Source organism: Triturus cristatus, chromosome 5_2, assembly GCF_964204655.1.
Source record: "Triturus cristatus chromosome 5_2, aTriCri1.1, whole genome shotgun sequence".
Taxonomy (NCBI): Eukaryota; Metazoa; Chordata; class Amphibia; order Caudata; family Salamandridae; genus Triturus; species Triturus cristatus.
Genome location: NC_140588.1, coordinates 976251986 through 976273003, shown reverse-complemented (window position 1 = coordinate 976273003; position 21018 = coordinate 976251986). Strand labels below are relative to the sequence as shown.

The 21018-nt window shown below is 44.5% G+C and overlaps 1 protein-coding gene across 1 annotated transcript in view; it reads left to right on the top strand.

Moving 5' to 3' along the window:
- The window catches only part of TRPC5 (transient receptor potential cation channel subfamily C member 5), a 1029186-nt gene that overhangs the window by 852474 nt on the left and 155694 nt on the right, over window positions 1-21018 (top strand). The window contains exon 7 of the mRNA XM_085606697.1: window positions 13347-13542. Within this exon, the coding sequence (XP_085462823.1) occupies window positions 13347-13542 (196 nt within the window). The remainder of the gene's footprint in view (window positions 1-13346; window positions 13543-21018) is intronic.

Genomic DNA, 21018 nt, shown 5'->3' with positions numbered 1-21018 from the left:
TTGACGGTGGTGGTGCGGGGGCTGGAGCTGGTGAAGTGGACGATGGAGTGATCGGTCCATGTGAGTTCTGTGACATGGCTGTATTTGATGCAGTTGCTGGAGGTGAAAATTGGGTCCAGCATGTGTCCTGTGGAGTGTGTAGGGTCGTGGACAATCTAGGTCAATATGAGGCTGCTCATACAGTCAAGGCGGTGTTTTTGTCATTGGGGTCATCGATGTGGAAATTTAGGGGCATATGTCTGAAGCCCATTTCCCGTTCGCAAACGGGCCGATTCTCAGTATCGACTCGTTTGCGCACGGGAAAAAGCCTTTTGGGATGTATCATCCCAAAAGGCCCTCGCAAAATAGGGAATCGCAAAATTTGCGATTCCCTATTTTGCAAATGCATTTAAGGAATCGCAAATTGAGATTCCTTAAATGCGATGTAAAAAGCACCCAAGTTGTGTGATTTCTCCTTAAGAAATCACAAATTACCACCAACTTTTTAGCATTTTTGGGCATTTTTCAACGTGCCATGTGGCGCACATACACGCCCTTAGAGCATGTATGTGTGCCACATGTGCACACGTGCTCATTTCAGGGGTGCAGCAGGGTGTCCTTATGACACCCATGTACCCTTGAAATTGCATTCGCAATTTGCCAGTACCTAATGGGCACTCGCAAATTGCGAATGTCTTCCCATTCATTCCTACGGGCCTTTTGGCCCATAGGAATGAATGGGAAGCCATTCTTTAATTGTGACTCGCAATTTGCGAGTCGCAATTAAGGAATACCAAGGAATCGCAAAATTTTTGCGAATTTTTATTTACATCTCATTTTGCGATTCTCAAATAGCGATTCTCTAAAAATCGCTATTTGAGAATCGCAAATACAGTATTTGATACATATGCCCCTTAGGTCGTAGTCCTTGGAGTCTAAGGATAGGGACGCAATGAAGTCTGCAATGGTGTTGCAGAAGCTGGGGTGCGGGCCTGGGGGTCGGTATGCATGGGTGGCTCTCATGGTTATCTTGTCTTCTGTGAGGAGCTTGAAGTTGAGATGTTCAATGGGGGTGGTGGTATTGTCGGTGGTAGTGGTACACTGTATGGTCGCTTTGTGGATGATGGCTGGTCCTCCTCCCGTCTTTTTGGTGCGGTCTTGGTGAGTGATTTTATATCCATCAGGGATCACTGTGGCAATGTCTGGGGCGGATGTGGGTTTAAGTGAATCTCAGTGAGGAAGAGGATGTCAGGTGCGAGGGTGGCGATGAGGTCCCATAATTCAGTGGAATGCTTGCATAGTGGGCGTTTATTGAGATGGGCACATGCAAGTTTTTTTTGTGGTGTGTTAGTGATGGGGCTGGTTAGTGGGCTGGTGTGTGTGTAGTGGCAGTGGGTGAGGGTGAAAGGTCCTACCGTGGAGCATGGGCAGCGTGGTGGCAGTGTTTGTTACTACATCCGGGGTCGAGGGTGTAGAGCTCGGTGATGGTGTATCTCCAGGGGGTTGAAGGGCTAGGGAACATTGGCACTGGGCGTGGTTCAGGCATGGATGGGCGTAGATGGGCTTGCCTTTGGCGCACTAGTGGTCCACCCATTGTGAGTGTCCGCTGCACTGTCATGCTGCGGCCTGCATTAAGTAGGTCCTGAGGTGGGCGAGGCTTCTGTTGGAGGGAAGAACGGTGAGGGGGAAAACCTGGCCGGGAAAACCCCAGAGAGAAAACCCGGGCAGCTGCATAGTCACTGGATCAGTCTGGAACCAAAAGGAACTGGAGGCCACAGGCAAATGGCAAGCTAGATGTCCAGGTGCCTACTGATGTGGCGGCACCGCGGCGTGCAGTTAAGTAGGTCCTAGGGTGGGTGAGGCTTCTATTTGTGGGAAAAACAATGAGTGGGAAAACCTGGCTGAGAAAACCCCAGCAAGAGAACCCGGGCAGCTGCGGTGCCACTGAATCAGTCTGAAACAAGCAGGAACTGGAGACCACGGGCAAGTGACAAGCTAGGTGTCCAGGTGCATTCCCTCGCAACTTAAAGCGTTACATTAAACACACAAAAGGTGATGGGAAGAAGGCTTGAAAATAGCCTTAACTGGCTTAGTAGTTCGGACTGAACTGTTACCACTGGAGACTGATTCTCATCTGAGTAGTGTTGGAATGGTGGGCAAAACAATTGGGTTGGAATTATACTCCGAGTGATTGTTAGTTGTAGGCTATTTGCAAGCATTACTCCCATCACCTTTTGTGTGTTTAAACAGAACTTATCTCCAACGCTCTACTCATAACCTAATACATGATGTCACAGCTAGTGTAACAAATTATCTCATCAATAATACTACTGGTTACATCATAGATCCCCTCAATATTGACATAACTCATAACATCACTATGTTTTAGGTCTAACGAATACAAATAAAAATGAACATCTCCTCTGAAAGTTTCATAGGGGAACTGCTCAACTTGTTAAATCAATGTATGTGCATAAAAATTCCTTTTCCTTAGGCACCCGTGTGTGTTAAAGAGCTGCTTTTAAAAATGACGTGCAAAACAAACAAAAGGAGGAACATGCAGACAAATCTGTGATGCATGTAACCAAATCATAATAATTGGACCCCAAACTAAACGTAATTCAACAGGAGAAAAAGTACACCATCAGCTTCCATTTTGTTTACTAAGATATTTCTGTTGACATTGAGATTATATTGCAGATCCAGGAGGGCAAACATAATTTACAAGGCATGCGTTACATTGCATGGCATTACAACGCAAGTTGTTTCAACAATGCGTTGTCACATCAAATGCCATTACAACGCAAGTCTTACAACGATTTGCTTTAGGGGGCAGAAGGTGTTGGATTTGTTAAATTTTCAATCCAACACCTTCTCTACTGTTGCACACACTGGAGTTGAAATAGTAAAGTATACTATTTCAAACTCTAGTGCCCCCCCCCGGAGCAAGTAGTTGTAACAACTTGTACTGTAATGGCATACGATGTAACAATGCGTTGTTGTAACGACTTGCGTTGTAAACGCATGTGTTGTAACAAATGTTATTCAGCCAGGAGTGTTGCAGCTACTATGTAAAATGCATGTTTTTATACTGAAAACTTAGAGTGCCTTGAAAAACAATGTAACCGTGCACTCTTAGTGCACCATGCAATTATACTTGGTAGAAATTCCAGCTGTCTTGGTGCACATGCTTTCTAATGATGTCTGGGGTAGAATAAGTGTGTGTGGACAAATAAAGAACTATAAGGAAAATGTGAGTTGATTCCAGTTGTACCTGATGGAAGGCTTTGCTGTCTTTTGACTTTTATTGTATTAACCCCTTCAGCGCGGCGCGGATTACCGCGCCGTGCTGAAGGTTCGTTGCGCGGGCGGGGCCGTGACGGAGCGGTTCCGTCATACGCACAGTGCGACCGATGCGCATGACGGAACCGCTCCGTCATGTGCATCGAAAGGGCTAAGATGGCGGTTTTCTGCTGGTAAATTTTCTGTTTATTTGCCAGCTATGTAAAGGCCTAGGCTTACGAATTTGGACTGGTGGTTATACACCAATGCATTCCAAATTTTTACGAATTAACTAAGCTTACATAAAGGTAGAGTACAAGTTGCACGTCCTTCCCTGTAGGAAATTGAATTTCTGGTTATCAGAGGTATGCACCCTGTCAAAGCAGAAACCACAATGCTAGTCAGGTTAAGTGTATTACACACTAGAAGTTTACCTGTGCTCACTCTCAGGTAGCTTGGCACAGAGCAGTCAGGCTAAACTAATAAGGCAATGTGTAAAGTATTTGTGCATACACACACACTCACAAAAAAACATCACAAAAGTACTCCACACCAATATAGAAAAATAGCCAATATTTATCTGAGTAAATCAAGAACAAAACAACGAAAATACAATTTACACAAGTGATGTTATGAAATTTACAAGATTAAATCAAAATGCAGTGCTTAGAAATCAATAGCTCCAACTGCGGCTATCTCGTCTCGCGCGACCTGGGTAAATCCAAAAGTTTAGTCCGACCGCAATGGAGTGAGGGCCTGATACAGAAGCAACGCAGACCGGCTGACAGTACCTTGGACGTATCAAAGCTCCAGGATGATGCATTGAAAAATGGAGAGAATGCATTCCTGTTGAAGGCGATGCGTCAGTTCCAAAGTCCAAGCAACCTCGTTGATGTGTCGATGTTAAGAGCATCGAGCATCAGTTCCGAGATGTCGATGCCGAACGACTGGGCTGTAGGCATTGCGTTGGCATGAAGCCGTGCAGGCCTGGGAATACGTTGGGAGTCAGGGGCAGCTTCAGTGCAAGCAGCAATGATGTGTCGATATTGCAGGGAAATGCACTGGTTTGGAATTAAGCTTCTTTGTCGATGCGTTGGTTTCATACTATGCAGCACCAAACACTCACCCCCAAGGTCCCAGGGCTACACTTGGCACCATTTGGCAGTGAAGGACTCACAGCAGAGGAGTCCAGGTGCTGGTAGCAAGATGCAGGTGACGTCTTTGATTTCCTTGATTCTTTAGAAAAAGAGGCAAGCTCAACAAGCCCTTGGAGAACCTTTAGAGATGCAGATGTATAGAGTCAAGAAGCAGCAGGCCAATACAGCAATGCAAACAGCAAAGTGCAGGCCCTCCTGGCTGCATTACAGATCTTTTTCCTGATAGAATGTCTTTAGTTCCATAAGTGTGTTGAGTATATAGCGTCAGAGGTCCAGTGTTTATGCCCATTTCAACCTTGAAGTAGGTAAACTTCAAAGAAAGCTTTGCGTAGTGCACAAGAGCCTGCCGTTCCTTGCCTTGGCTCCAGACACACTACAGGGGGGGGGGTGCAACTCTTTGTAAGGGGACAGGCACAACCCCATTGAGGTGCACATGTCAGCTCTCCCTTCTCCCTTGACTCAGGAAGACCCATCAGCTCACCTCCATTCCCTTAGTGTGTTACTATCAAGAGGGAATGCACAAAACCTAGATGTCACCCAAACCCAGACTTGTGTTCCTGAGACAGGCAGAGGCACAGAAAGGTTAAAGTAAGAGAATGTTAACTTTCTAAAAGTGGCATTTTCAGATTTGCAATCTAAAAACCAACATCACTAAAAGATGTATTTTTAAATTGTGAGTCAGAGACACTAAACTCATTCTTCCTATCTTTTCCTAATTGGAATTTACACTTGTAACGTATTACAAGGCAGCTCCAATGTTAACCTACGGGAAGATGGACCTTGAAATTAGCACTCTTTCACTACAAAGACATGTATCACTCCAAAGTACATGTCCTACCTTTTGAATACACTGCACCCAGCCCAGGGGGCTACCAAGGGCTTACCTTAGGGGTGACTTTTATGTAATAAAAGGGAAGGTCTGAGTCTGGCAGGTAGTTGAACTTGCCAGGTCGAAATGGACGTTTAAAACTGCACACACAGGCTCTGCAGTGGCAGGGGTACTCATGTGAGTGGCACAATCAGTGCTGTAGGCCCGCTAGTATACTAGTATACTACTATATGTCCCTGGGCACATATAGTGCTCTCTAATAGGGTCTTATCAGCAAATCAAATATGCCAATCATGGAGAAAACAAATGACATTTCAGACAGAGAGCACATGCACTTTAGCGCTGGTCAGCTGTGAAAGAGTGCACAGAGCCCTAAAGCCAGCAAAAACGAAGTTCAGCACACAGTCAAAACAGGATATTAGAAGGAAAAAAGTCAGGGGAAACCTCACCAAAAAAGGCCAGGTCTAACACTTCCAATGTGATCTTTATAACCATGTGTTTACTACTTCAGGTATCACCCTGTAAAGAGTGCATATCTATATTCATGATGCCTAGTTCATTGATATGTGTCACAGTGGTGATGAGTGTGGGGAAAGCACTACAGACCGTTGTGACTACACACACACACACACGTTGTATGACCTGCCACACTGCTGGAGACGCCTAAAACATTGCCTTTAGAAGTCGGTGCCAAATATGGAAATATTTACATACTTTGCAGAACCTTTGCACTCAAACTGTCACCTCCATGCTGCCTTCGTCAACTAGTACAAAGTTTTACACGCAGAGCTTAAAACCTACTGCAGACATAAATCTGAGCCACAGAATATGTCCAAACACCCATAGGGTCAAAAGAAACTATTTGCAACTGCCTAATGTCAATGTCCAACACAATGTCCAGCTGAGCAGCTAAATTAAGAGGTCTCCTTGGGATTTCAACTCGAGCACACTGCCAATGGATTCTGGTGGGCGCAGAGACTGGCATTCCTCCTGCCTTCACCCTCTCCTTAATAGGCAGGGGGTCTTCAGTTTGCTGCCTGCATGTGGAGGTGCTTGGAAGGTAGGGAGGTTTCCCCTGAATGGGTAGTATGGGGGCAGGGACTGGGCAGCTCCAGAAGCAGCTTGTCTGCTATGAGTGCGGCAGGGACTGCGCAGCTCCAGAAGCAGCTTGTCTGCTATGAGTGGGGCAGGGACTGCGCAGCTCCAGAAGCAGCTTGTCTGCTATGAGTGGGGCAGGGACTGGGCAGCTCCAGAAGCAGCTTGCCTGCTATGAGTGCGGCAGGGACTGCGCAGCTCCAGAAGCAGCTTGTCTGCTATGAGTGGGGCAGGGACTGGGCAGCTCCAGGAGCAGCTTGTCTGCTATGAGTGGGAAAGGACTGGAGAGCTCCAGGAACAGCTTCTCTGCTACGAGTGGGGCAGGGACTAGGCAGCGCCAGGAGCAGTTTGTCTGCTATGAGTGGGAAAGGACTGGAGAGCTCCAGGAACAGCTTCTCTGCTATGAGTGGGGCAGGGACTGGGTAGCTCCAGGAGCAGCTTGTCTGCTATGAGTGGTGGCACCATATCCTAGTGTGCAAATGTCGGACATTAGACACTGCTCTTGCCTTTTCAACGTGCAAAAGTGCAAAGCTGGGTACAATGCACAGAACGCACAGCACCTGAGTACTTCTAGCAGGCTGCATGAATCTGTCTGGGGCCCTTTCACAGCCGTCACAAGAGAAAGGGTAGCTGGGGCTCTTTTCCCCCAGGCCCAGTGCTTTGTGGAGCGCCACACTCCTGTTACAACATGTATTTACAGAGTAAAAAGCAGCCATGACTTGTTCCTTGGTAATTCATCTAACGCTACAGTATCAGTGGGGGAGGGGAGAGGCAGAATGGTGCTATCCCTTTCCCCAATTGTGTTTTCTTAGTTACCAGCTGCACTTTAGATAGGAAAGCAAAAAGGCCTGTAAAATCCCGGCCTCTTGGTCCCACAGAAGCTTGTGACATGCCTGGGCACTTCAGCCCTTGGTTGAAACTAATAAACCGCTCTGAATCAAGAAGTACTCCCAGGCTCCATTTAAGCCTTGGTTTCTGTTTCAGTTTAGAAGATTTTAGTCATGAGCAGTGCTTAATTTGTACAATATATATATTTTTCCTGATCTGCAGGCAGGTGTGAATTCCAGGGTGTCACCAAGGCTGCCTAATTTTCATTTCAACTCATACTTCTTTCTTCTACACTTTCTGTCTTTTTATCACATGCTCATAGGCTCTTTTTCAACCCAGCTTTCTCCCTTTCTCAATGTTTACTATTTTCTTCCCTTCTCATGTTATGTCTCTCTCTCCTCCTGCTCAGAGGAAAAGACAGATGAAAAAAAATAAGCCCCCAAAGATTAGTGCCCGTGCCCCCCCACCTGCAACCACCGGCACAAATTAAGCACCAGCTGCAGCATTACAAACTACCCTACTTTAACTTGATAAAGAAAGACTTTTGGCGAACTCCTGCTAAACTGATTGCAATGCAATACACTAACGTTGTAAAACAGGACGCCTTCATGTGCCCTCATTTGTTGCTTTCAGCGGGTCAGTAATTGAGGTCTTGCTGCTGGCTGGTTTCTTCAATGCGTGGTGCACAGCAGGACTATTTATCACGAATACATGACCATTGCGACCCGGGTTTCTTGGGAAACGGCGCTGCATTCTTAGAACAATCATCCACGTCTTCAGTGTGTGCTGTTCACAGCTCAGCCAGCACACACTGCGTTTGGTCTTAGTCATATTTCTTTGACGGTCATCAAAGTCGGAAACCTTGATAGTCAGTAGATTGCGCGGTGATTCTCGCGCCCCATGTGGCCTGTACCAGCAGATTGCATGGAGGGTTTTTCAACTATTTGACATAGAGTGGCAATTGAAGGTTGAGAGCTCAACAATGTGTACATGGGAAGTTTTATTCACAAATAAATCAGAATGTTTGTGCCATTTCATGAATCAAACGCTCCGTCCTTCAGCGATCTGTAATAATAAAAAAAGTTTATTTCAAATATGCTAGAAAGTTCCATACAGGTTCCTGAAAAGATACAGAATTCTGCATTCTATCACCTGCAGCCAGATCAGTAAACAGTTTTGTGTAGGAGGTATTTGAAATTGCCAGTGGTGTGGGGCACCGTGGCAATCCTGGTCAGGCGGTCTCAGGGTCGTCAGAAGATACTGAGCCCTGATGGTGTCATCTGCAGCCTGTTGCTTGTGTCCCCCGGTGCCTGAGCCCTAAGGGTGTCATCTGCAGCCTTTTGCTTGTGTCCCCCGGTGCCTGAGCCCTAGTGGTGGCATCTGCAGCCTGTTGCTTGTGTCCCCTGGTGCCTGAGCCCTAAGGGTGGCATCTGCAGCCTGTTGCTTGTGTCCCACGGTGCCTGAGCCCTAAGGGTGGCATCTGCAGCCTGTTGCTTGTGTCCCCCGGTGCCTGAGCCCTAAGGGTGTCATCTGCAGCCTTTTGCTTGTGTCCCCCGGTGCCTGAGCCCTAGTGGTGGCATCTGCAGCCTGTTGCTTGTGTCCCCTGGTGCCTGAGCCCTAAGGGTGTCATCTGCAGCCTGTTGCTTGTGTCCCCTGGTGCCTGAGCCCTAGTGGTGGCATCTGCAGCCTGTTGCTTGTGTCCCCCGGTGCCTGAGCCCCAGTGGTGGCATCTGCAGCCTGTTGCTTGTGTCCCCTGGTGCCTGAGCCCTAAGGGTGTCATCTGCAGCCTGTTGCTTGTGTCCCCCGGTGCCTCGTATTCCAGACGAGGTAGAGCTGTCGAAGGAGAACTCAGCAATGCTAGAACGCAGTTCCTTTAGTACACACACAACTAAATATTGAACAGATTACAAATATTTACAAAATGCCAGGTGAAAAAACAATTTTGAACACCTCCAAAAGGGGCCTTACTGACTATGTAGGGTGCATAGATTACAACTCCTTTTTTTCTTCTTAAGCTCTGTTCACATTTGTAAAATATCTCCAGCATGGCTCTCATCGCCCCCGCCCCTCCTTCTCCTCCCAGGTCCTCTCCATCCCATCTGATGTCATCAGCCTCCCCACATTCTACATTCCCCACTCTCAGCTGATCGCCATACATGTCCCTCTTATAATATCTAAAGGTTTAAGATATAACATTCCGATACTATATATAGCATGTGACAAAAGTTAAGAAATATACTGTACTGCTAAATCCTACATTAGTGAAGTACAATGTGTTCAACACAACTTATTGTTTTACAGTGTTACTAGACATTACATCACTTTCCAATAATGTGCATTTCTTTAATTACCCTCTAACCATACAGACATCTATCTCTCAATCTCCATGTAGGTCCATCCTATAGAATTAATATACTACGTTTGACCTCCTTTAGTTTACATGGAATAGAAAACTTGCTATCCCCTCTGGAGGCAAAACCTCCCTTTCTCAGCAAAGCCCAGTCCCCACTTTGTTATCAACACTTCTTCACACCTTTCCTCATGTTGTAATACTGCACATTTTTCTCTTGCAAATCCCTGACTCTCATTACCACCTCCAGACGATTCACTCTGGGTCTCTTTCAACCAGATGGGACATTCCTTCATTCCAGTCTCCCTTCATTTCAAGGACACAAACAGTGATATTCCTTTAACTAAATGGGGAGCCGTTCCATGCATCCAAATTATTCTCCTTAGCCCTTTTCTCCATGAGAGATGATTGGCCAAAGATAACTGAATGTTCTCTATTACTAGCCGTTTTTTTTCTCACCACCAATCCACTAGCCTGTTGGCGGGAAAGAACAACTCTCTCATGAAATATTCCCATCCTAGAAAGATAACTAGCCATTACTCTGGATACAAACTGCACCCCATTGTCCGATGCAATAGTTTCTGGTATACCTTCATCCAAGAAAACTTCCTCCCAAAATTCAACGACCTCTGCTGTATTCTCTTTCTCCATCAATTTCACGGCATCGAGTCCACTCCAGTGATTAATTACATTAATATTGCCAGAAGCAAAAAACCATAAAGGGCCAAAAAAAAACTTACAAAGTTATTGTAAGGTGTAATCTAGTACACTCTACACTTTAATTGGGAGTGAGTGTTCACTTGCCTTGTGGTTTCCACGCATTGTCTCTGTTTTAAGTCATAAATCAATGATTCCAGGGGTAAAGATGTCGGGTTTCTGAGCCTAGCACAGACGTTCTTCTCATTGTCAGTGTAAAGATTACAACTCCTTTTTTCTTCTTCTTCGTAAGCTTTATTCACATTTATAAAATATCTCCTGCAGGGCTCTGATTGCTCTCCAGCTCCTTCGCCTCCCAGCTCCCTCTCCATTCTATCTGATGTCATCAGCCTCCAAACATTCTGTATTACCCACTATCAGCTAACATCACACATTTACATTAAAAAAAGGTCACAGCGGACAACTAATTCCCTAAACTCAGATTAGATCCCATATTTCCGAGGCGCCATTAGCCTCTTATGGTGAAGCAGATGCTAACCCTTAAAACCACAAAACCCTATTATGTGCCCATAGCACACCATATAAGGGTATGAATTATCAAAAGTCAGACCTACTGGTTTTGTCAAGGGTGTTCATAGTGTAAAAACAAGGCTGAAGGGCTTTAACACAGTCCTTATCAAATTTGCCTTTCATTTCCAAAAAGCCATAACTATGGTTCATCAACAACAGAACTGACTCTTTCCACATACACGTAGACACACACATTTTTTAAACTTGTTTGCCAAGTAACCACTCAAGATACAAAAGAGAGTCTAACACACGATCTCAGCCCCTGGAGCATCTTAAAACTTAAGCCTACTTTCTTCCTGGGTTAAATTGTAAATGTCTGTTTTCAAAAGGTTTCTGAAGAGCAGGTAGCTTAATGTACCCCTACACCTGTGTTGCTGCTATTCCGTATGCTGGATCTTGGCGTCCTTAGGTATCTGCCGCCATTTTCTTGTCATTTGAATTTCACCTCAAAAGTTGTCTGACAGATAGCCAATCAGAGATCCTCACTGGCGTGTCAGAGTGATCCTCACTGGCGTGTCAGAGTGAAACTTAGGCTTCAATCTAAGAGACTAGTGCACTTTGAATTCCATTCAGTCTTCACCATTGAGCCAGTCTAGTGCTGATGGAGCAGGTGTAAAATGGTTTTGATTATTGACAGGACGATTCTTGCTGCTTGTTCCATGCTCCTAGCCTATATGACCTTTAGGTTAGGCTAAAGTAGACCTCCTGCAGGAGCGATGGCTCTCAATGTGGGAGAACCAGGGGTAGCAGCTGCTTCACTAAGCTTGCTCTTTGGTACCCCTGTCACTGCCCCTGCTTCCTTCCCTTGGTTTCATGACAAATGATGATAGTTGCAGGAACAAAATATAAATATAGCTTAACGAGCCCTCATTCCTTTCCATAGTTTTCACTCCTTTGGCATACACTACCCAATCAGACACAGGAAAGCTATAAAGATGCTAAGAGTGGGATGAGTGGTCAACCTTGTGATGTCATCAGAGAGTCTAAGAGTATGTGACATCACTTCATCTACCCCTAGAATTTTGGTCAGAGTCTATGGGAATAACATCATTGGCTCATTATCTGGGCACTGCCCAGCCCTCCTTGGTGGTGTGTCTGGAGAGCAGTAAGTAGATCTCTTTGACTGCTGCTGTTACTTTGAGTTGTTGTGAGAAATATTGTAAATGTCTGTCTCAATAATAAATGGGGAGATGAGTTGGCCTAACGGCTAGGGCGCTCGACATCGGACATGGGGAACTGGGTTCAAGTCTGTGTAATGACGCTGAACATCCTGCGATTCTGGGCAAATCACTTAATCTCCCCGTGCCCAAAAAATGAATGTGTGTCCTCATGTACGTAACTGGTGCTATGTAAAGCGCTGTGATACCTGATTGGATTCGAGTCAAGTTTGCGCTATATAAAACTCTGCAAAAAAAATAAAAATCTCATGCCAAGTTTTCTGGCACTCAGGAGTGGAAATGGGGAACCAGAAGGGATCTTGATTTCAAATAGGTTTGCACTTCCCATCACAATCAACTATATTTCAGATCTGTTCTGGTACAAGTAATTTTTGCTCACCTAGTGGCAAAAGTGATTCATAAAGTTTTGACATTTGTGGGTTTTGATTCCGTTAGCTGCATATATGAATAACGCCTAAAACAGTTATATGCACCGTACTAAACACTACATAAAAGACTCACTGCTTATCCACTTCCATCCCTTTCAGCAGTGGTTGCCATGAAAGTAAATGGGGATTTCAATTTCACTTGATACCACACCCCAATCGGTTGTCCTCTTTTTACAGCTGGATGTTAACACGTTTAGTTTAAAGTACTAGAAAAAATTCTCTTAATATTCCAAAGACGTGAACTATCAAGCAATACATTTTACGCGGATTCTGCAACTGAATTTTAAAAGTCAGAAATCTAACCCTCATGGGTTTATTCCTACAGTTTGACTAAATTTGCCAATTTTGGGGGATTTACATGAATCCTGGAATATTTTGTCACATACACTTATTTCTGCAAACTGTCTTACAGCTGGACACTCCACAGCAGATTTGTGAATTTACTCAAAATTCTCATTATTTTTGACCAGGAAGAGAATAATTTTTTGTCTGCACCTCTGCACAATATGGTGTAACATCATCCAGTTGTTTCTCTGGAAAAACGTCTCGAGGGAGAGTTACATGTACTTCCATACAATATGTTTCTGAATACACACAAAGTTCTGAAGCCGCCTACTCTGCCCTTTGCTGTAACATTTGACTCCAAATACAAGTCTTAATAGATTCTTTGAATCAGGATCTGGGAAATTATGTTAATAGAAATCTTGGGGTTTATGGACTTTTATGTGAAGATGGTCAATATCAATCCATTATTCGACTCCAAAGCTCAAACAAAAACACATGGGACAACATAGTAGCTATTGAAATAAGAAACTTTAAACCAAAACTGTTGTCAGATCATGTATGCCAGAACAGTGTTGTGATTCGACTGGGAGCAAAGCATAGACAAAGTGCCATAATAAAAATGTAACTATAAACACAAACATGTAGCCCTATCTGCACTGCATGACATTGTTATCTTTAAATGACATCTTTGGATTCATTGCTTTGCAGGTTATTCGAGACCCTCCAGTCCCTTTTCTGGTCAGTGTTTGGTTTGCTGAATCTCTATGTCACCAACGTGAAAGCAAGACATGAATTTACAGAGTTTGTCGGGGCCACCATGTTTGGAACGTACAATGTCATATCCTTGGTTGTCTTACTCAACATGCTCATCGCCATGATGAACAACTCATACCAACTCATTGCTGTAAGTACATGACTTTGCTTTTCAACAATCTTTCATGTCATAGCTCTATCAATGGTCTTACAGGGCGCGTTTGTCTCAATGCAAACCATATCATATGTCTCTTCGAATGTTAGTGCTTTTTGAAACTTCCACATTTACCCTTGCTCTTTGGTTTTTAGTCATTGCAAATTCAGAAAAGGTCGTGCATAGGAAGAACAGTGAGAAAAACCACTTGGAATTGCAATGTATTGTTCATCTCCTTGTATCCTGAAATACATAAAGCATTTGTAAATATTGTGATTGTGGGAGATTTTAGCTCTAAAGCACATGAAGCTGAATCAAGAAAAACCCTTTTTGATTTTCTAATGATTTCCTTGGCCTTGGACAGCCTTATAGCTGTCTGGTTGATTGTGACTGCTGGTGTAGGATAATCTTTAAATTGTATCTTCAAACTTAAGACAGTTCTAGGGGATGCCTTTAGTAAGGCATGACCTATGTTCACAGGCTTGGCATTTGAAAGCACTGTGCAATCCATTGCAGTAATGATTATTACTTTAGATTGGGTTATTAGAGTGAATAGGAATATTCACCAAGTGGAGAGAGTCATTGTTAAATGATCACCCATGTGCCCTGTGGAGGTCATATTTACATTAACCAAACATTTATCTCCCTATCTGCTCTCATTTGAAACTAAAATGTAATGTAAAATGTGCCTCCTCACATATAAATAAGTTATTCAACCAGTACTCTTTCCTCCAAAACAAACACTAAGGGGAATCGAGACTCTGACTGGAAATGCACAATGTCCAGATTTGAAAATCAGCAAAGCATGCCTTCACAAGCCTGGACACAAACTTTGAGACTTACAGCCTGACCCTATGAATCTCTCAGTGCCATTCCAGAGAGTGGTCAAATCATTTCTCTTCAAATACCACATCATACAGTGATACATGGATAACCACTTCCCTCAATGACTTCTCATTCCAATGTTCATTCTGCGTTTCTTTTATAATCTTCTATATCTGCTCTGTTTTCGTTGCACTTATTGTGAAGCATTCCAAAGCATCCAGGTAAGATCTGGGCAGATAGAAATGTGTTTTTTTTTTTTTTTTAATAGGTTCAGGTTTCATGTCCAAACTCTGTTGTGCATGACCAAAGGCCATAATCAACGGGAGAAGGCTTTCTTCAGAGGGAAGCGGGATGTACAATAGTCAGGTCAAAGGCTAAGCCCTGTTGTCATCTTGCGCACCGCATAGCATTTGGCCTTGCAAGATTTGGCCCTATATGAGTTTGGCACACGGCCTGGCTGTATGTGAGGCTATGTGGCTAATTGCCGCTACACATGGTCTTTGCCCATGCCCAGTGGGGGTTAGTCACCCTTAAATGGCTTGCCATAGGACCTGGACGTAGTTCAGGTGCTGTAGCCAATCTCCTTTGTGCCGAGTTGCAGGAACAGAGCCGACCTCTGTATCAGTTTCAAGATTTGGCAGATAGGGAGGTGTGCTATCTTGGAAAAAATGCCCTGGTTAGACAGTATGGAGTGGGAGACAGGCCTGGAAGAATGCTTGCCAGATTCCTTCGAAGGGAAAGGACTATATTACGTGTTGTTGAGCTGAAGGGCCATGAAGGGACAACCCTTATCACAGAGGAGGTTATCTTTTTTGAGTTCGTAAAATATTACTCATGGCTTTACACCATGGCTAACACTAGATCGTCAGCTGACATATGAAATACCTTAATGAGGTTGCGCTGATATGGTTGGAGGCGGGCCTCGCTAATTTCTTTGTTAGCCCATCACACCTGAGGAGTTCATCACTGCTATTGATTCTAAGGTGGTTTTGAGGCCCCAGGCAATGCTGAATTTTAACAAGGTATAGAGGTATGTGTTCGCCCCTCATCTCATCGAAATCTACGAAGAGGTGCTCAAGGATGGAGAGCTGCCCTCCTCAATGAGCGAAGCCCTGGTCTCCCTGCACCCCAAACCCAGGAAATAACCCACACAATGTGTGTCTTATCACTCTCTTTCATGGATTAATTGATATAACAAAATTCTTGCCAAACCTCTGGCTACTAGGCTTACTCAACTCCTTGAATATATGATCGCCCCAGTGCAGTGTGGATTTGTACCTCACAGGTCCACGGCATTGAACATTCACATGTTTTTTGCAGTTGTCAACCAGATTAATCCAGAGGTTAAAGCAGCGGCCATGCTACTCCATGCCAAAAAGGTAATCAACTGCCTTCAATGGCCTTTCCTCCAAGAAACCCTATGACAAGATGGTATACCTAATAATATTCTCAGCCTGATTCGACTCTTCTATAAGTCCCCAACCACCCACGTTACTGTTAACAGCAGGATGTTTGGCGCTTTTACGATAGAATGAGGGACCCGACAGGGTTGCCCCCCACTCCCTTTTGCTGTTTATACTATCTATGGGCCCCTTAGCCAGGCAATTGCAGAACAAACATATCCAAAGAAGTCACTCTTTCCAAAATGTGTGCCTGTTACTCTCCATGTATGCCGACTCATTTCTGAAGGACCCGGAGGTCAACTTGGTTTCATTGATCCGTGAGATTGTCAGTTTCGGCACTTACTCTAGAGTCTCCCTCAATTGGTCAAAATCGGACCTCTTTCCACTCACTATTCCACTTAGAATACCCTGTCAGTTGGGTGATTGACTCTGTTAAATTTCTGGGCATATTTTTGCATGGACAGCTGGAGCAGGAAGTCAGGATTAATTACAAGCCAGTAATAGAAAGCTTAACACACCGTGTGGATCTATGGCTGCAGCTTCCAGTTTCTTTGGCTAGTAGAGCAGCCCTGACTAAGATGGTGGTCTTCCCTAAATTACTTTATTTATTCACAAACATTCCCATTCCTCTGAACGAACAGTAAGGCTACTTTGAGTAAATAAACCAGCGCAAGTCGCCTGGAACATGTTGGTTCTATCATTTGATCGTGGGGGCTTCGAGACCTACGACTCTAAAATATACTATCTAATGGTGCAAAGTTAATTTGGTAACTTTTGGTGCGACCCTGACACTCGCATTCCATATCTGAGCCCAGAGCATGCCCAGACCGGTGTAATCCCGTTAACCTCACTATGACCAACGAGCTTGCCCATACCACATAGGTAAGTACATGCAGTCGCCACTACCTGCTGGACCTGGAAATCTCTTTTCCGTGAGACTGGCAAGGCTGGTTTTTACTCCCCAGCCATTCAAATGCATTTTAATCCCGTTCTCCCACTTACCCTCACATGCGCGGTCCAGAATACACAATCAAAAAATGTCTCTGGTGGAAATGGGTCATCTTTACATAAATGTCATCTTTCTAGCTCTAGGTCAATTTAGTTCCTGAGGCAATGCTACTACCCTGGATATATTTATATTTGCGCGCTTACGAGACACTGTGAAAAAGACATTACCAGAGTTCCCGCAGGAACCTACTGAATTTCTTCCCTTAACACAGTTTATTACATCTGCTGACAACACTTGCTGGGTCTTCAAGCTTGACAGACTGCTTACAGCCAAGGGTGATTGGGTCAGGGAGGCTTGGGAGCGGGAACCTGGTATGCCCCTATTTGCTGCGTGGTGCAAATAGTGTTGTCAAAAAACAGGTACTGGGTTTATGAACTATAAACATAAGTTGTTGCATTATAAATTTCTGCATAGGGTTTACATCACCCAAGAAAACCACATAGGATATACCCTTCCGTTCCTCCCAGCTGCCTGTGAATGCCCCCCTGTACTGAACTATTGGCGTGAGATCCTGAGTGTGACACCGGACATAACACAACACACTTTATATTTAGGTCCCCTATTGGGAAATGTAAATGAGGTCCCAGTAGGAGTGCAATGCCTCATGGCGATGGCCTTACTGTTGGCTAAACGCAGAGTAGCAGTAAACTGGGGGGCGCGTTGGAATAGCCGCTATTGCTGTTTGTTTGCGGGCTATGGCGATATGTAATGATAGGACTGAAACCTACACATTAATGCAACCACCCACGTCCTGACTCCAAGACATATGGGGACCACACCACATGTATCTGCTCTGTACCAGATCAAACAGCCAACCAGCCCAGCCTCAAGAGGGACGAGACTAGGACACTATGTCCCATGATGTACATCCCTGTCATAGCAGCGATTTAGATCCCCGACCCTTCCGATGTTGATTGAGCTATGCTGCTCTCCTGGATAGGTAATATGCTTTTTATCATGTATAACTGAATGCAACTCGTATTGCTGCTATGTGATCTTTGTCTATAACTTGCTTTGTGGTACTGAAAAGTATGCTACTATAGTTGACTGAGAATATTCGCTCAAATGACCATGTGTTGCTGTATTCCTATAAATGAGAAGATATACACATATATATATATATATATATATATACATTACACAGAAATAATCAAAATAGTGATGGGTGGAAAAGTGAAAATGTGCAGTGTGTGTAATTTAATACTAAAATTTACAAAAAAGTGATGGGTGGAATGCTTGAATTAATCACAGCCACTAGGGCCCCATCCCAGTCCATGGTTTTTCTGCCCACAATGCCACCTCAAATTACGCAAATCCAAGTGAGCGCTTAGGACGTTTCATTTAAGTAAACAAAAACGTGATGGATGGGATGTTTGAATTAATCTCAGCTAATGGTAATTACAGTGGCTGTGGCTAATTGAAGCATTCCATTCCTCCATCTTGTTTTTGTATACTTCAGTTTGACGCCCTAGGTGTGACGGGTATGCCCAGATGTGGGTCCAGTGTGCCACTGAAACCAAGCAACACCAACAGGCGAGCCCTACTTGGGGCAAGACTGGTCTTGGGTCCCTTCTGTTCTGGTCTAGGGAGGACCTGGCCTGGAAGGTCAGGCTAGACTGCTCCTTTTGGAGAAGGGTCCAAACTGATTTTCATATTGCTGGGTCCAAATGGAGGTTTTATGATGTGCAAACTAAGAATGGACTTGGTTGTGGACTTGTGGCCCACTAAATATCAGTGGCTGAGATTAATTCAAGCATTTTATCCATCACTTTTTTGCATACTTAAGAACTAAATTCCACACACTATGCATTTTCCCACCCAAGCGCCAAGGCTGTGAAGAGACATATGAGGCGTGGTTCAATAAATATAAGAAACTTTCCCTAGTGATGGCCCTCAATGCCACCTCAGCGTTAGCTGGTGTCGCCGAGCACCCATCCATCACCGGGGTGCATTATGATGTGAAAGAAGGCCTTGTCTTTGAATTTGTCATAGGTGATTGCTTGCACCTTTATCCTCTCTGGGAGCGACCGCACTCTGGTATCTCTGGCTCAGTCTGACAGCGCCCTTTATAAATAATAAGAACAATTTAAATGGAATTCATGCTCACTTGGGATTATAAAAAGGATAAAGTAATGCAGGCGATGAAAGCGGAGGATAAGGTGCGTTCAGGCAGTGTGGCAAGTGATCCCACCTCATTATCTCATGGACCTCACTACAGTAAATGGAGCCGGGCTTCCTTTCAATAAACTGCTTACCCCAAAGAGAGATGCTATCTGGATGATAAAGGCTGGCTTGAAGGAGACATCAGAATTGAACAGGTGCTTGTTAAGCTGTTTGTTGCTGTGTAGCACATTTTCAGGGCAGAAGGGATGAGCAGTGGTTTTTGTACTTTTGTAATGTGTATATTGGCGGAAATGTAAAGCCTGATGTGTAAAGTTAGGGATACAGAGCAGGTGGTATATTTTGCATACTGACTGCTTTGTGACCTCATCTTCATTTTGCATTGTGACTGATGTAATGATCAGTCACATGCGCCGGGAGACACAAGAACGCGAGCCTCATTAATATTCATTAGGCCGGTGTTTTTGTAATCCCCTGAGAGTGGCTGAATGCAGGGATGGAGGCTGGTGAGGGACATCTGATCTCAGTCCCTCTGTTTGCATTCCCTCAGTAGCACAGGAGCAGCTTTCGAAAGTAAAAGGTTGCATTGAGTGAATGGCATCCGGAGAGGACCTCTGTGGTTTCTTCAAGAAGACCCGCAAGGCTGAGGCCACAAACCCCCCCTTTTAGCCCCAAGCAGGGTCGAAACGTCGACGTCCCTACCAAGTGGCCTGGATCACTATTTCTACTCCAAGACGTGCCACTCGAATAATACAGTTTTGTGTCTACAAACTGTATTGTAAAAAGTATTGATTACTTTTTGATGTGACCATGTTTTAGTAGACTGGGACGCATGACCAGTCCATTAGTAAATGTTTTTAAGTTCTTTCTTTCACCCTTCTGTGATTCTAATTTCACTTCTTAAGCACCCCCCACTTACCCTCTTTGCACGTTCCTTTTGGAGCAACCTATCCTTTCCAAAATTGCTTCAAACAAGATACAGTGAATATTTAACTGTGCACCCTGTGATATATATATAATAAATACCAGGTGTGAGACATAAGCATTGTGGTTGTTGCACTTTTCTTCTCCCTCAAAACTAAATTTTGTATAGTATTGATTACTGTGAGCTTACGCATTGAGGCTCTTGAAATTGTGTTTGTACTCGTGACTGTGAAATTGATATATATCAGTACTATAAATAGAGGTCCAGAACCATTGTATTTCGTATCATGTTGAACCCAGGTCCATGACCATGATTGGGTAACCCCATCTTTGTAATAGATAATAAACGTTAGCCCAATAGTTTCAGCCTCATTGCTCGAGCAGGACTAGAAAAGGTACCTTAACAAACCATGAAATGCGGAGTTATTTACCATCACCTGTGAAGGCCTAATTGTGGTTATTGTGAACGGTAAGGTGTTGAGAGCTTGCGGTGTGGACCTACTGAAAGTCTGGTGCAGCAGTGCACTGCAGGGCCTCCACACTATCCCACTGCATTTAAACCTACAGTCTCTTGTCTCTATTTCATTTCTGAAGGTGGCTGAAGCACAGTTGTTGAGTCGTCATAGTATTCAAACACTGAAAAACAGCGAATGGTGCCAAATGGAAAAACACTGAAAAGCTGTGACAGATATCGCAGAGGTCTTTTTAATGTGGCATTACAAAGTACACAATATATGTGGTCTCCTTTTGACTAAAATGTGGATCCAGCTGATCTTCGGCAGGATGGCTCTAAATGTGGACTACCACCTCTGGGGAATCAAAGTAAAGTATAGACAGAAGGAGGAGGAGGAGCAGCCTCTCGTGACAAGAGGTACATGAATTGCTACAAGCCTCCATTTGGCTCATGTCTTGTAGCGTTCTGGAAACCTGCACTAGATACTGCTGGCCTCACCAACTTCCAGCCCATCACTCACCTACCATTTATCGGCAAGATCATTGAAAAAGCAATCTGTGTTCAACTCTCTCATCACTTAAATAGTAACCATATCCTGTACAACTACCAGTCTGGCTTCAGATCACGCTGGGGCGGTGACCGGCCCGGCAGAGGCGGCTGGACCCAGTGATCAGAAGGAGGCGACACCCTGTGCTGGATAGTGGGAGGAGATGCAGCCGGCTATTGGCCTATAGCGG